General features: G+C 41.6%; 1 protein-coding gene and 1 long non-coding RNA gene across 3 annotated transcripts in view; both read right to left on the reverse strand.

Annotated features, from left to right (window-relative positions):
* Nucleotides 1–11,844, reverse strand: part of CNIH3 (cornichon family AMPA receptor auxiliary protein 3) — a 49,536-nt gene extending 37,692 nt beyond the window's left edge. The window contains exon 1 of the mRNA XM_017812960.1: nt 11,751–11,844. Coding sequence (XP_017668449.1) covers nt 11,751–11,831 — 81 coding nt within the window. The 5' untranslated portion in view covers nt 11,832–11,844. The remainder of the gene's footprint in view (nt 1–11,750) is intronic.
* A 2,813-nt stretch (nt 11,845–14,657) lies between these two features.
* The window catches only part of LOC108496321, a 31,500-nt gene continuing 28,514 nt past the window's right edge, over nt 14,658–17,643 (reverse strand). For both annotated transcript variants that reach the window (XR_001874417.1, XR_001874416.1), the window contains one exon: nt 14,658–14,925. This is a non-coding gene — a long non-coding RNA (uncharacterized LOC108496321). The remainder of the gene's footprint in view (nt 14,926–17,643) is intronic.

Consider the following 17,643-nt stretch of genomic DNA (forward strand, 5'->3'; position numbering starts at 1 on the left):
GAACGAGATCAAAAGAGAAGATTTTTTTCAGTATCAGTAAGATAAAAGTCATGGGTGGGAGCCTGGTCAGCTGGCTAGTGCTGTCTGTAAGCAAGTATCCAATCTTAGCACCACACCGCAATTTGTTCTTTTCTTGAGCTTTCAGAGATTCCTACATATTGCTACAAGTTGTTATTTTGACATTTTTAATTTCTGTTATGCTGATATATGCTTGGGAGAAGCATTACACTCCTTTTCCACACACACTCCTTACATTTCCCCACAGGTTTCACATTGCTGCTGCTACTTTTTTTCCCTCTCTTATGTTCTCCATTCCTACCAGCAGTGATTTATGCACATTCACCAAAATCCAGGAACATATAAGGGAATCTAGGTTCTGTCACTAAAAAATCTGTTCAAGCATGTCACATATTACACCTTACCCACACAGAAGACTCATTACTCAGGCTGTCCAAAAACGTCCATCACCTGACTTAACCATACCTCCTGGATTCAGGCAGCCTTTTCTGCTCAAATAATTGCCTCCCAAATGAGAATGCTATGTTCTCAATCTTTTCTCTTGTTAGTCCCCTACTTGTACACAGATTTTCTTCCTCTCGTTTCCTCTTTCCTTCACATCTTTCTCCCTGAAGTCCTCCCTCCCACAGTCCCATTTCCCCGCTTCCCACACCATTTTTATTCCTCATTACTCTCTCAACAGTAGACTCCTACCAATGCTGTCTCAGAAAGAAGCCCACAGCAGACAGAAATTCTGCTGAATCTGTGCTTCCTGCCTCCCAGTGGCACAGCAGAAGTCCAGATGGACCAGCAAGAGGCAGGACAAGGGAACAGGGACTCTTCTAATACAGGAGGCATCAGGCAGGGATGACCAGATTCAAGATCTTCCCAAGTTTTCTTTCCCTAAAAGGAGGCCAGGCAGAACTTGGAGGAAATAACTCCAAGGCCAAGACACACACACACACAATACATGAAACAGCTGTGTTTGCAAAGCTAAGGCAAGGTGAAGCAATACAGCAGCAAAGCAGCTGTGGTTGCAAAACGAGGGCAAGGGGAAGGGACACAGGAGCCTGCAAAAATAACCAAAAATTGAGAATAAAATAACAGCAGCCCAAAAAGCATCCTCATCTGCTTCTCTACGTTCTTATGAAACCCCTTAGTTTAATTACAGGAGCTTGATTAAGGCTAAGGATACATTTCAGCATAGCTCCAAACAAGCCTGCCACTTAGATGATCAGCAAATCAATTTTCTAAAGGATCTGCTAATGGTGTTTATATAACACTAAGGGAAGAAAAACTCTGAAGCACATTCAATCAAATTGATTTCAGCAGAGCCTTCATTATGTTTGCTTATACATGCCCATTCTGTGAATGTATAAAGCAGTTTCCACTTAGATGGTGATACAATGTGAACTATTTAGCCCAAGCTCATAATGCTATAAAATAATAAGGCAACAGAAGATTGACTAAACAATTAAACGCTTGAAATCATGACTCACACACAGCATGAAGATGGCTGGCATTTAAATACATTAAAAAATCAAATGTCATTCTATTAAAAAAATGGTGCTCATATCAACAATGCCTGGCGCTTGCACGCTGCCTGTTATGAGATAATTGCAAGGACTATAAGTTATTAATTCTCATCATATTACTGTAGGTCTCCTAAATATTTTAAGCTTCAATTCCTCCAGCAAGGTAGTTGGACTTCCAGATGTATCTAAAAAAACCCCAACCTATCTTTGACAGCTAAAATACAACATGACCTGCAAAAGCATAAAAATACAAAAGGACCCAAAACCAATCCATAGATTTTTCGACCTGCTGCATTGGTGAGAGTTGCCGGCAGTGTACTATGGGACAATTCAATGATGGCATTATTTCTTCATCTCCCTTATGTTCTGCTTCATATGTTCACATTATCAAATCTGGAGCTGCAAGTTCAGCACTCCTGCAGTATCTTGCTGAGAAAACCTACTCCCATTGTAAATGTTTTGTGATTTTAATGTAACTTTTCACAATGACATTCCTAAAATAAATCCCTGCTTTATAGTATTACCTTTTCCATGGGAAGTGGAAAAAAATGTTTTGTCCTGCTTTCACAAAGTGCATTGATGTTCCTCTAAATTTAAACCTACTCTCTGACAGTTTAAAGCCATGGCCCCTTGTCCTATCACAATATGCCCTTGCAATAGTCCCTCTCCATCTTTCTTGTACACTGCCTTCAGGTACTGGAAGGTGCTATAAGGTCTCACTGAAGCTTTCTCTTCTCCAGGCAGAACAATTCCAATTCTTTCAGCCTGACTTCATAGAAGGGGTGCTCCTGCCCTCTGAGCATCTTCATGGAACTCCTCTGGACCCACTCCAAGAGGTCCATGTTCTTCCTATGTCAGGGATACCAAGGCTGGTTTCAGCACTCCAGGTGGGTTCTCACCAGAGCAGAGTAGAGGGGGAGAAGCACCTGCCTTGACCTGCTGGTCACAGTTCTTTTGATGCAGCCCAGGGTACATTTGGCTTTCTGGGCTGCAAGTGCACATTGCTGAGTTATGCTGAGCTTCTCTCAACCAACACCCCCAAGTCCTTCCCCTCAGACTTGCTCTCAATCCATTCTCTGCCCAGCCTGTATCTGTGCTTGAGATTACCCCAACCCAGGTGCAGGACCTTGCACTTGGCCTTGTTGAACTTCATGAGGTTCACAGAGGCCCACGTCTCAAGCTGTCAAGATCCCTCTGGATGGCATCCCTTCTCTCTGGCATGTCCACCACACCACACAGCTTGGTGTCATTAAACCTGCTGAGGATGCACTCAATCCCACTGTCCCTGTCACCGACAGAGATGTTAAACAGCGTCAGTCCCAATACCAACCCCTGAGGAACACCACTTGTCACTGGTCTCCACCTGGACATCAAGCTGTTGACCACAACTCTTGGAGTGTAACCATCCAGCCAATTCCTTACCCACTGAATGGTCCATCCATCAAATCCATGTCTCTCCAGTTCTGAGACAAGGATGTGCTGTGGGACAGTGTCAAATGCTTTGCACAAGTCCAGGTAGATGATATCTGTTGCTGTTCCCTCATCCACGAATTCTGTAACCCCATCATAGGAGGTCACCAAATCTCTCAGGCATGATTTGGTTTTAGTAAAGCCATGTTGCCTGTCACCAATCACTTCTTTATTTTCCATGTACCTGAGCATAGCCTAAGGAGGATCTCCTCCGTGATCTTGCATTCAGTTTCCTGGGGTGTGTTCCACAGAATTCAGCACAAGGCTTTTCTCAGGCGAATGCACCAAGAGGACAAGATGTAAAAGTCAGAACAGTACCACAGGAATTCCATTTGTGTATAAGAAAATAATGTTCACAGTGAAAGGAGTAAAGTACTGGAACAAGTTCCCAGACAGGTAGTTGACTCAGAGAATCACAGAATGGGTCAGGCTGGAAGGGACCACAGTGGGTCATCTGGTCCAACCTCCCTGCTGAAGCAGGACCATCCCAGAGCACATGGCACAGGATTGTGTCCAGACAGTTCTGGAATATCCCTAGTGAGGGAGACTCCACAACTTCTCTAGGCAACCTGTCACCTGCACAATAAAGAAGTTCTTCCTTGTATTCGGGTGGAACTTCCTATGCATCAGATTCTGCCTTTTGCCTCTTGTTTGGCAGCACTGAGCAGAGCCTGGATCCATCCTCTTGACACCCTCCCTGTAGATACTTATAGACATTGATGAGGTCCACTCTCAGTCATGCCTTTTCAAGGCTGAACAGGCCCAGCTCCCTCAGCCTTTCCCCATAACGGAGTTGCTCCAGTCCCTTAATCATCTTTGTTGCCTTGCACTGGACCTACTCCAGGAGTTCCATGTCTCTCTTGTACTGAGGAGCCCAGAACTGAACACAGAACTCCAGATGTGCCTCACCAGGGCTGAGTAGAGGGGTAGGATCCCTTCCTTCAACCTGCTGGCAATGCCCTTCCAAATGCAGCCTAGGATATCATTGGCCTTCTTGTCCACAAGGGCACACTGCTGGCTCATGGACATCCTGTCCACCAGAAACCCCAGGTTCTTCTCCATGGAGCTGCTTTCCAGCAGGTTGGCCTCCAGCTTGTGCTGGAGCCTGGGGTTATTCCTCCCCAGGTGCAGGATTCTGCACTTGCCTTTGTCAAATGTCAAACAGTTCCTCTCTGCCCATCTCTCCAACCTGCTGAGGTCCTTCCAAAGGGCTGCGCAGCCCTCGGGGGTATCGGCCACTCCTCCCAGCTTGGTGTTGTCAGCGAACTTGCTGAGGAGGCCCCTGTCCTTTCATCCAAGTCATCCATGAATAAGCTAAAGAATACTGGGCCCAGCATTGAACCTTGGGGGATACCACTAGTGACAGGCCTCCAACTAGACCCTCTGCTTCTGATTACAACTCTCTGGGATCTGCTGTTCATCCAGTTCCAAATCCACCTCACTGTTCACTTATCCAGTCCACTCTCCCTGAGCTTGCCTCTGAGGATATTGTGACAGACAGTGTTGAAAGCCTTGCTGAAATCGAGGTAGACCATATCCACTGCTCTCCCCTCGTCCATCCAGGTAGTGTTTCATCCCTCCACCCATGGAGAGTTCATAAGTGATCTGGACAAGACCCTGAGCAACCTGGCCTAACTTTGAAATTCAGCCTGCTTTGAAGAAGAGATTTGAGAGGTGATTTCTCAGATCCCTTCCAATCAAAATTATTCTATGAATATTTCATTATTTGTTTTAACAGGAACTGGACATTTTTGACGTTGTAATTATTATCAAGGAACACAAAACCCATTCTGTTAATAAAATTGCATCTTACTCTCTGCACAGCATCAGGGTCACAAATTGAATTTTTTTAATGGGAACTTCCAACTGTGAAACACTGGAAGTTGACCCAGTAAATCAAACAGTATTTGACATTTTTCTCCCTTTACCTCATCAGCTGACTCTGCCCTGTGACTTTAAGTGACTCTTTTCAGAGTGGAAATAATAATAATTCTTAGCTGTTTTACGTGGGAGAGATACTTTGTTTCCACAGAAAGTGGGAGTGTTTTCCAAACTACCACTTTCAGAAGAGTAAGTCTCTCAGTATCCTCAGTTTACAACTTAAATGAGACCCAGTTCCACTGCCTGGTAGAGTCACCTTCAGCTGTCAGCACCAACAGTGGTTATAAATGACCAGCATGTCACAGGCACTGAGGATGAGGAACAGGTCAAAGAGATGTCTGTTATCTGTATGGAAAACATTCTTACTATCTGCTGATAGTAAGATTCTTACTCTTTCTGAAAAATATTTTGCTAAAAGGGTATTTATGTTGGAGTGGGGAAATCCACTAAGCCAGAGGGCTGAGGGTTGAATTCAATGTTGAATTCAATGTTTTAAGTGTGATTTAATGTAGTACATGGTGGCTGAACAAACAAATATGTGTAATGAGCTATAAATTCATGCCTCAGACTCAATCTAAGAGTCGTACTCATGGTCTAATAAAATATGACAGCTATATTGCCTTGCTTATTAACAAGCATAGCAGTTTTTAAAAAGCACTAGAAATACATTATTTACCAATTTGGATATAAAATCCCTTTAGTAAGTAGATTTTCCAACTAATCCTAAGATGAAAAAAAAACCCAGATGTATGACAACCAAATAACATTTAAATAGCTCTCTGCACATATTGTGGGAGGCACAAGACTCCACAGAATAATTTATTTTACACAGATAATGGAGTCATTGTGACTTGTGAAGCATCTGGAATCACAGCCAGTGGCAAACACATATAATTTAAAACCTTTCTCCAAATAAATCTCATCATGACAGTTCAAGCATATACAGAGATTCAACTTAATCTTTCCACAGCATTTAAGTCTGTGTTAGAGCCCAAAGACTTCTATGATCTTTCTAATTATTATTTAAGCATGACAAGGTAACTAAACTGAAATATACTTCTTTTCTAATATATAAGATACAGTTTGCTCCACAGCCTCTGCTGCCTGGCCTAATATCTGTCTGTCAGCATTAATGAGACAAACTTCTGAAAGAAAAGTTGTAAGGGAACTGTCAAGCTATGTTATAGCCAGACCAATCTGGCTATGCTCTGTTTTTAAAAAGAGTGGAAATATCAGACTCATTTCTTAAACTGTCATGACTGTAAAACCTTCGGGGACAATGTGCTTAGCTGCTTAGAGAAGAAAAGACATCTTCAAGAAACATGTATAACATACACTAAAAGCATTTGTGATCCCATTCATCAAAGCTTCATCTAATTTTATTTTTAAGCTCATAATTATCCAACATTCTCAGATAACTGCATTAATGACTCATTAAAGAACAGTACTGAACTTCAATATCTGAAAGAAAATTCAAGCTTGACCACAAGTCTGTAAGGAAATTACTTCCTTTTCATGACACGCTTTAAAGCATTGCAAAGAAGTTAAATTGAGACTGGGAGCCTTTTGTGGAGAGAAGCACAGGTTCAAGTGAGCTCATAGATCTCTTTGCTGGTTTCAGGTAAGGCAGGGATCTATCCTCCAAATCTAAGTTACAGAAACAGTAAGAAACAGAGAACATTGATAGACCAGCACACAGTTTGTGACCAAAGCATTTTGCTCAACTGAATTTGTTATCAATCCAAGACTTAAAGGATCCTCTTGTGTACTTTTTATGCATCTTCAAAATTAGGCTAGGAATTTCATGAGGATGCCTAAGTAAATCAGATACCAAATATTCACCAAATTCCACATGTAACTTGGAGAGCTTCAGAATTTTTTACCTAAGCTGTTGAATCTTAAGTACTAATAAAATACAGTCCACATCACCAGGACAGTACAGTGAAAAATAACAGAAGTGGCAACATGTTATATGTAAATAGCACCTTCTGTCAAAAGGCAAAGACATTTTAGGAATAGATGTTAAATAAAGTGACAATTTAGTTCCATTACTCACACTTAGTAAATGAGAAAAAAAAAGGCATGGATAATTCAAGCTGTCTGAGAAACGTAATACAGAAAGCCATTATCAGAAACAACACTGAATATAGATTCCAAGGGCTTCTTTCCCTGGTGTTTGCATAAAAAAAAAAAAAGGATGCTTTGACTTAAAACTACAAGTCAATTTTAGCCTATATTACTCTGTTCAGTCACTGCCTCCCACTGCTTTTAAGTATACCTGTGAACTGGTACCTGTTAAGTGAAGCCAAAATCACATTAAGGTAGTTTATCAGGATTAATACTATCCTCACACTTCAAAAGAGAAATAAGGGGGGGCGGGGCATAAAACAAAAAAGCTCCACGCTCTGCTGCTTTATTCTTCTTACACTTGGCTCAAGTAACTGCCATCAACTTCAGCGCACACAACTCTGGTTGTGCCAAAGAGCTGTTCCTGGATTCATCTGAGTTCACAATCATATCAAAATACTCCAAAAAGCATTCAATATGGTACAGCTTCTCAGGCTGGCACCATCAGTTTTTTCCCTGGCATGATACTCCTACTTTCTGGCAACCCTTAAGGAGCGTTGGTTATGAAGCAGTCACACACATGCAAAGATATGCTTGTATGACTTGAAAAAGAGATAGCCCACCACAGAAATTCTTCTTTTTTAAAACAGTAACGTTCTTGGGATTTATGACTTGTTTTACTGTGGTATTATAAAATCGAACACTTTGAAAAGCTCTTTTCTTAAGGCTGTCCTTTAAGTAACACATTTCAAAGCAAGTATTTTCATCTTAAAATATCACAAAAATGGAAGGACTCAGATGACCCCAAACCAATATGTTTTAAGCAAATAATAGTGCTGTGGGACTTCACACAAGCATGCCATGTTTTAAGTGAGGAAAAATAAGTCACAATTTGGTCAGCTTTAGTTAACTTCACTTCAGACACAACTTAGTGGAGCTACACTAGAAATGATTGCGGTATGTCAAGTGTTGTTGGGACTTCAAACAGACTTGACATAGCTCAGTTAGATGTTAAGAGGATAAATCTTAGTTCAAGACAGTTTAGGAATGGAATAAAACTGATTAGTAAAAAGCTGTATATAAACAAGAACAAGAGCTGGGGACAGCAAAACTAAGTGTCTGTGATGGTTGGTAAGAAGACTCTGTTCCTGAGTTTACAACAAGATCAGATGAGGATATCAAATCATGTAGTTAATAAACCAAATTCTGTTAGTTGTATCAATAAACACACCAAAACATGCTCAGCTGCATTAGTCCATTTGAGAGGACACCTTGGCCAAAACACATTTCAATGACACTGCAGCTAGTAAAACAAAGCACTACTGTAACTGTGTTTCTACAGCAAGAGCCATGTATTTATACTCAAATCAAGAAACCAAGCAGAAAGGTCACCATCCTCTACTAAATTCTCCAGTACTTTTCCACAAAAGTGTTATGAAAACATCCCCTTCTACATGATGTTTCTAACACTGTGACATTACAGCTTGAGGTACTGTGGTCATTGAACAACCTCCATGCTTAAGCAACTCCTGTACCACAGGGAATCATGCTGGTACTATGTAGTGCATGGAGATATAGTCTTCATCTCTTTTCTTTCATTTGACATGTATGAGTAAAGTTTCAGCAAGAATACATTAAGATAATTCTTGTGCAGAGTTTAAACAAATGTTTCTGATAGTATCTAACTTGGTTTTGGGGTTTTTTGGTTTTTTTTTTATTATGACAGACACCACTGGCTATCTATACAAGAAGATCACTCAGAGGCAGGAAAAAAATTATTACATGTTCCAGATGTCTAAAGGATTTTGTGTATTTTATTTACAATTCCTTTAAAACGTTCTGACCAGCTTCATTTTGTCTGTTCCCAAAGAGCAGGGAGCACAGGAATGTACAGAGTCTTTAACTTCTTAGAAGAAAGGCATCAGAAAAGCACAGTGTCCAAAAAACGAAATCCTCATTTTACTCTCTTGTTTTGGTTTTATAGTTACTATTGAACCTATTAGATCAATAGTAATGAAAATTATAATTCATCTGTCTTGCCAGCAGAAAGAAAATGAAATTTTATTTGATCCGCTGTTAATTCATTCCAGATAACTGCCCAAACCTCAGTCAGCTTCAGGTTAGAACAATATCGAGTCCAAATGCTACAGTTTTTTTTCCTTATAGTTTAAAATAATTTACAAAATATAAGTTCTTACTCAGTCTTGGAACCTCAGAAAACTTTGAAAGTGATGGGATGCTCAGATTAATCAGCAGCTTATTCTTAACAACCAAAAAACCAAAAAGCATTTTAACAGGAAAATTTAATTGCTGAAATCCTCCACTGCCCTTAGGAGAACCTATTTACAATAAATTTACTGTCCCTTACAAGTATATTACGGTGAAAAAAAAAAAATCAAGCCACAAGGAAGGAGTAGGAGTTTTGTTTCTTGGGAAGATTTTTACAATTGAGATATTTAAGGTAAAAGAAACTCCTATGACTCAATACATAATGCACACAAGAAACCACACTATAACAATTCTTATAGAAAGGATAATAAAATTCCTTGTGTTTTGTATATGTGGATAACACGTATGCCTAAAAGTTTATTCTGGCATGGTGCTGAATCTATTACTCTATGACCTTCCTTCTCAAACCATGTATTTTAATAGAATTATTATCTATTTATAAGAAAAGATGGTACCAATTCTTGCACTATGACAATAGAACAGCATTTACTGCCATTTTCAATTTCAATTCCTCAACAATTTCTCAACAGATGTAAGAAACACGCTGCATAAACTTAATCATCATGGCGAGGCTTCGCGAACGAAGATTTGGGAAGGCTCTATCCACATTTGCTACAGGCACGCTGGTGGCTTATGAGGCCAATACGAGACAGACATATCCGATTGCAAAAGGCACAGCAGAAAGACTCCTTAGGAGGTGTATTCTGCAATTTACGGTTCTTTCTGCGCTGCCTTTTTTCCTCGAGAGTGATCCTGCGTGTGTTCTCGAAGGAGACAGCTGCGTTATAGATGGTGTGTCTCCAGGCCTCCCGATTTGAGGCCAGAGTAGACCAGCTGTGTTGATCAATATGGTCAAGGCTGAGATGTTGTTTCAGGGAGTCCTTGTATCTTTTCTTCGGGGCTCCTCTCATGCGGCAGCCAGTGGCAAGTTCACCATAAGCATAAACTTAAGCGTAGTGACAAAAGGTTTTATTTCCTAGTTGCCTTACAGAGCTCCAGTACTAAGAGACTGCTCTTCATGAATTTATAGACTGCAAGTTGAAAAATTGTTTCACTAGGAGTAAATTTGCAGTAACTACACTCACTTATGGAAGAATAATTTGCCAGATTTTCTTGAAGTACTGTATATCTTCAGACAACAACAACTTCAGTCCAGGAAAAAGAGAACACAATAATAGGCTTCAAATATATAAAACAATTATTAAAATTGTTACAATAATGAAAACATTTTAATTTTAGCTAGAGATTCAGAGCAGAATACCCTATTAACCCTAAAACCTTTGAAGAAGCTGTAGAATTCTCACTTTTGGGGATCTAAGGATTTGTGGAAGAGGAGGAAAGAAAACATGAGTAATCATCCAAATCTTACCACTCCTTTGTTTCAGACTAATGCAGTAGCTGACTGCTAGAAATTCTTTTCAGCCTTGCAGTACTTGACATCCCTACAGTACTTGGTATTACCACCACACTTTTGTGGTTTCATTAATTAGAAAAAAAAGTTGTAACTGCCCCATTAAGAGTACAAAATAATTAAATGTCAAGGCATGCTCACAACAGAAGAATCTGTTTCATAGTGCTAATACAACTAAGGTAGCAGCTTTACTCTCATTTCAATAAAAATATATTCTGCATCTCCCTTGCTTGTTAGTGAAGGAGGATTTTTTTATCTTACTCCATCAGGTAGCTGCAGATGTATTCCTGAGACTTGCTCTATTTTTCAGCTTATCCTGTTCCATCCTGAATGTCTATGACATGGGGTTATTTGTGTAGCACACATGCAGTGTAAATAATTCCAATATACGTAGCAGTTTAAGAGAATTTCAAAATTATGCTTAATAATAATTTCACTACTGAGGAAATAAACACCAAGTTACATGCTTATGCCTACCACAGCCACCCAGTGTACAGCAAGGAGTCAGCACGAACACTTTCCAGTGAAATTAATGAAGGTGGACTTCAATATCCAGCTCACCATTAGAAGGATGAGAGAGTTTTACATTCAACCCCGACCTTTCAAGAAGTTATTCATGTAGTAATTACTGAAAGAAAAGCAACCTTACTGCTGCATCAGGTATGGGGCGGTTTCTCCCTCAATACGCTCTATTCGCAGGCAAGTAAATCAGATGTTCTTACCTGGAAGACCTCACGTCTGAGCACAGCCGGTGCTGGAGCCACGAGCATCCCTAAACTCAGCCCTCAGCGCAGGGCTGGGGCAGCGCTCAGCCTTCGAGCGCTTCCCGGGAGCGGGGACCAAGCTGTCAGAGACGCGCGGCCACCGGTCTTTACGCTTATAAAAATGTACTAAACACCGGCACCCACGCACAGGTGTCACGGCGCGGGGTGACAGGGGCACCGGGGCCACAGGCGGGGGAAGCGCGGGACGCGCCCGCTCCCATCGCGGGACGCATCTCCCCGGGTCCCCAGGAGAGGAGCTGCTCGCCCCAGCCCCAGCCCCAGCCCCAGCCCCAACCTGTCCCGCCGCCCCGCTCCCCTCGTGGCACGACCCTCCACACCCAGGGCTGGAGCCCGCTTTAACCGGAGGGAGGGGGAATGCGGGGCTGGGGTACTCACATGCCAGATGGCGAAGAAGATGAGGGCGGCGCAGAGCACCAGCGACAGCATGTAGCAGAAGGCGGCGAAGGTGAAGGCCATGGCGGGGAGAGCCCTCCGCGCCCCCCTTCACCTCCACTTCACCGGCAGAGCGGCGACCCCCCGAGCTGCCGGCGCGGCGCAGTGCCCGGGCAGCGCCGCACACGCCGCGGGGCCGGGCGGCCGCCGCGCCCCCGCAGCCGCTGCCGCTCCGCCGAGCCCGCCCAGACCCCCGCAACGCCCCGCGGCCGGGACGCCCCGCCCGGCCCCTCCGCCGCGCTCCCGCCCCGCCGAGGAGCCGCGGTGGGCGGTCCCGAGGGGCGGGTTCCCTCCGTGGAGGTGCGGCGGGGGGTCGGGGCTCGGCAGTGCGGGGCTGGCGAGGGGCTTCTGCTGCCACTCGGGCAGCGGCTGCTGCCAGCGCCGCGTGTTTCTGACTGAAATCCTGTCACGACAGCGTGAGAGGAAGGAGCGTAGGTTGGGATCAGTTCAGGCCAAATCCTGAGGAGATAATTGTATGCCTAAACTCGAAGTGCTTTGGTGGACGGGGTTTAATTACTGTTTTTCCTTTCAGGGTCAGGTAAATCCGATGAAAAGCGCCCCAGGTCCGGGGAGAGGCCAGCCCTGGAGCGTCCATCCTCTGATGGAGAGGGGACAGGGACCCAGCCCAAGATCTCATGAACCGCTGCAGAGTAGCTCAGCAAAGTGAAATCAGTCCACCCTTTCCCACTAGGTGAAAAAGACATTTACTGTTGGAGTAAATAAAGACAAGCCTTTCTTAAATGCCATCAACTGGGAGAGTGCTCTTGCTGGCTTTCAGGTATATGCAGTACCCAAATTGCTGAAGCACACATTTAAAACAAGGAGTGAAGGATAAGTTCCTGCCTTTGCACCTTGTCTTTAACAGCATCCACAGTGTCTCCAGACACAACTTAGCCATTTATACAAGAGATCTGTTTTAGATTTACTATCAAAAGGGTTTCCACTTCTTTGGAGCGCACCAGCTGATGCAATACGGGAGGTTTGCAAGCTAAAACTTTTCAGGAGAAAATGCCACAGAACCATCAGAAGTCCGATTTAAAAATATTTTGAAAACCAGAGATGAAAGCTATATATTTGAAACTTTCTTACAAAACTGAAAAAGAGTTTCAGCTCACAGCATTTGTTCTATCCTTGTATGGATTGAAGGAGGTTCAGTAACAAAACTATGTAGAAATTTGCCAGTGGTTACCTGTTAAAATCAGACTTCATGGTACATGGTAATTCGATCAAAGCCGAGTCCAGTGGAAGCTTTCTTTTGAAATGTTTACAATATCTTCTTGTTTAAAAGTATGGTATATTATTTTTAACATAATATGCACTTTTATCCTGAGGAAAGAGTGCTGATTTGAATCAAGAATCAAGACCAGTAATTAATAAACCAATCAGGAATAAACTGATGGATCTAACCTTTCATAAATGAGCTGCTCCAGACTGTACGTGTGAACTGATGCTTTAATTAAGAAGGACAGAACATAGCAAGTAGTAATGAGCTTTGCGTCATAAAGGGGTGCAGTAAACCCATTGTAATTCTCTGACCTTTTAATTTTTTTGCATCTGAAATCCTGCAGAGCATATGTTTGTGGAAGTAAATGGTTTATTCATAACCACACATTTTGAAAAGAGTAGTAAATGAGGTACAGGAGTCGTGCTTGGAAATATTTATTTATTTTGTCACAGTTACCTCGGTATCTGGATATATATTGCCTATGTTAAGATTCGGTACAGAAAAACTGATACTTCTAAGAAAATGAAAATAAAACATTTCATTCTGGTGCACTTATATGTATACACCTGCACATATATGCACATCTGTGAAAAATATAAATATACTCTAGCTATCATGAAAGACAGAAGTGGAAACAACCATTAAATGTCTGTTTAGCATCACACTCCAAGGTAAATATTCTGCTGTTTTTCACTGTCTCTCACCGACATTCCAGCTATGTATTTGGAGCTCTTCATCGAACACACAGGCAAAACACTTATTTTTCATTTTGCGAGACAGTTCCACAGCCAAAGATCACAGAGTCTTTCCTGGTACTGATTTTGAAACATACATTGCCCCTGGCCATATTGCTAGCCATTAATCATTGCCAGTGGCTGTCAAATTACAAAAGTTTCTGACATACAGTGAAAGGAAAAATCTATAAAGATGCATTTAGGACACTTTCGTCTTACTGAGTTCTTCTTACATAACACCATGAGAATACCTTAAGTATCCTCAGATGTTTAAGTGATGGAGAGTGATGGAAAGATATACCCTTCACTCAGTACATCTCTGATTTGTACTCAGAGATTTGTCTGAGTAATCACTAAAAAGTCTTCCTTATCTCCATCTTGTTACAAACTCATTACAGCTCTCTGTGGTATGAGGACCTCACAGCAGGGTGAGGTTCCTTTGTCATTTATGAATGAGACTACTGCAAATCATGAAGCAAACGGCGAAAATAATATGGATGTGCCTGACCATTTACTCCTTGCTTTAAGCCCCTGTGAACACAGCAGGAACACCAGTCTATTTATTAGCTCCCCATATACTTCCGTGGTCTTGGTCCTAACCTTCACATAAACTAATGGATCTGATCCTGGCTGCATGAGAAATTACAGTCCAGCACCCAGCTGTGCTCCTTTGAAATAATGTTTATCACAGAGACCAGGATGGAGGGTGTGGGAGCTGAGGATGCAGCATTATCCTCTGAAGGGATCTGGAATAAGAAACTAGAAAAATACAGAGTATAGGATGTAGATTTTATGTATAAAAAGTATTTTTTTCCTTTAGGAAAAACTGTTGCTTTCAAAGATTGTTATTTTAACACTTCTTTTCCGCAAATAAACAGAATTACATCCACATGTTGAGACGCACATGGATTTATTTTTTTATTACTGGAAATAAAAAGCTCAGAGGTTCTGCAGCAGTCTGTTAGGCAATGCAGTAATCCTTGCTCTCTGGTGTTCAGCAGCTCATTTTAACAGCCACAGTCTCAGACTTAGCACCTCATCTTTCACTCTTCTGTCTTCAAAATCTCACAAATGCTCCTGCTTCCTCCATACAAGGAGGTATTCCCAAGCCACTTCCAGAAGGGACTGCTGTTCTTACTCCGTAGCACACACCTGTAACCTGGGAATGCAACAGCAAAAATTAGTCAGAAAGCTGGACCATGAGATAAACTGCAGACAAAGTCAGTAAGAAATGGAAAATAAATTATGTACAGATTGATTAAAAATTGCTTTGTAGCCTCTCCTCTCATCTTCAGCCAGGGGCTATTCCTTTTAAATGTATTTGTTGATGGGTCACATAAGGTACTTCAAGCTTAATAACACTTCCTAGAAGAAGTTTTTACATGAACTGGTTTTGTGGGCTGTATCCCACAGTACCCACAAGCAGATCATGATAGTGTGTTTGTAAAACCCGTGGAGAAAGATGTTTTACAAAAGACTGTAAGGGCCTTTCACAGATTAAGTTTCAGAATGCTACAGCTATCACTGTTCAGATTTGGTACTTTTGAACAGTAAAGAATATGTCTTTACCATGCATATTTGTTGGACAATATGACTGTAATACAGTCTGATCCCAATTTCACACAGAGTCATCACAAGAGGATAGATGGTGGTGCTGCTTTTGTACAAGAGATACTCAGATGCTGATTTTCAAAGCTATCACTATTCAACTATGATCATAGGTCAAAGCACAAACATGATTTGGGATTTCTTCACTTAAGATGACTTTTTAGTTTGTGAGGACCTCTATGAGGGACCAGAAAAATTCAGTCACTAGACAAGTAATAACGGAGTTCATCTGGTGAGCAACAGACAGTACTCAAAACCAAACAACATCCAATTGTGAAAATAGATCGTGAAAACAGATTTAATAGATTCACAAGTTCAGGATGTCCTTACATTAGCAGGTCTTGGAGCACTTGATTTTATGGGAAATGACCTTTTGTGCTAGATAATGAAAGAATTTGAAGGCACTGAAAGAAATTTCCAGTGGCTAATTTATAGAATGGCATCAGAGATGAGAAGGGACTGCTAATGAGTCCTTTCACCTCCCAAATAATTACCTCAACTGTATAAACCTAAAGGACAAGTCTTTAAAAGACCAGTAGTCCCCGAAGTGAGAGGCTAAATCACCATAAATCCACCAACAAGGCGATGATACGCCTTCAGTCAAGGTGGTTCATAGTTTTAGGATTCATATATTATTGTTACAATGTATAGTTTTGAGTGTAACATATTACTGAGTACCTGCTAGAGTAAAAGCCATTACATTAATTATAGGAGAGAACTGTCATTCATAGATTAGGTATTTTTAATAATACATCTGACTCTCTCTTTTGTGAAGCTTAAGTCATACTGAATTATTAAGAATGCTTATATACAAATTGCTATCATTGGGCTTTACTGCTAATATCCCACAGAGATTAATAGAAGCATTTCATAGTCTTATGCATTATTATTTCAGATTATCTGCAGATTCCAAATGAAATGACTCTATTACTGCATGGTCAGTTCACTTTCAAAAGGTTACCTTTGCAATAATAAAGGCAAGTGACATTTTGTTAATGAAGTCTTATTTTCAGATACCAGGAATATGATAGTTCACAAACCCACTGACAATAATCTCATTTTACTGCCAGCAGTTCCCACCTTCTTTTGTAGGACCTGGATGAATAAATTTTAATTACATTATCACAGGGTCATAGAAAAGTTTATGTCGAAAGGGACCTCAGGAGGTCTCTAGTCTGACCTCCTGCTCAAAGCAGTGCCAAGTCAAGGTCAGACTTGTTGTCTAGGGCTTCATCTGGTCAAGTCTTGAAAACCTCCAAGGACAGAGATGGCCCAGCCTCTCTGGGCAACCTATTCCACTGCCTGTCTCAGGTCATCTTCAGCTGAATAGGTCCCAACCTATATAATTTCCAGGGCTTATTCTTTCCTTAGTACACAACTTTACATTCATCCCTGTTGAAGTTTTTAAGGTTTCTGTCAGGCTATAATCTCCATGTTTAATTACAAAAGCACAGATTAATATGCAATACAGAAATGTTCCTAAATAGCAAAATAAGACTCCTCAGAGCATGACACTTTGTAGTGCTTTGCTTCTACTATTCACTTGCCAGCCAGTATCAGAATTACACAGTATCACACTCATGTCCGTCATGGCCACTGGCAAAACTGAGGCTTAAGATTTGCAGCTCAGATCACTCCCCTGAACTGAGTGATCTCAGTTACTGTTCTGTCCCATGGTTTGGTTACCACAGAGGCACGACACACATTTTGACTCTGCATGTTACTGATAACTTGCTAGCAAATAGAAGAGTGTTTGTCATCAGTGTATCTGTGAGTTTTTGTGTTATCTGCAGGGTTAGTGGACCGATTCTGTGAGCACAGATATCACTGCACCTCTCAATTCCTAAGCTGTGCTTTTCTGCTTTATTGCTCCAGCTTCCTCTGCCCCTCTGCCACAGAGTTCTTTCCCATTAGCCTGTCTTTCCCTTATCTTCTTGCTAGTTTATACTCTCAGCCTGGTCCATCTACTGCCTCCCACTCTCTTAACTCCTCCAAATTCAACTTTTATCTTCTGGGATTTCATCAAGACTGCTTCCTCACCAGTGCTGAAATGTCTGACAGGATACTAAGCACTCCAGAAAGACAGGATCTCTGCTCTTAGTTCCGGGACAAAGTAGCAAAAAGTGAGTTGACAAAGCAATTGCAGGGGAGGTCCTGCTTTAAGGTGAAATGGAATGGGGAAAGGATTTGCTTAATTTCAACAATTCTCTAATAACTATGTGTGACATTTTCAGAAGGATTAGAATTAGCCAAAGACCCTAATTATTCA

This window comes from Lepidothrix coronata, unplaced genomic scaffold (genome assembly GCF_001604755.1).
Source record: "Lepidothrix coronata isolate B3197 unplaced genomic scaffold, Lepidothrix_coronata-1.0 Scaffold38, whole genome shotgun sequence".
Classification (NCBI taxonomy): Eukaryota; Metazoa; Chordata; class Aves; order Passeriformes; family Pipridae; genus Lepidothrix; species Lepidothrix coronata.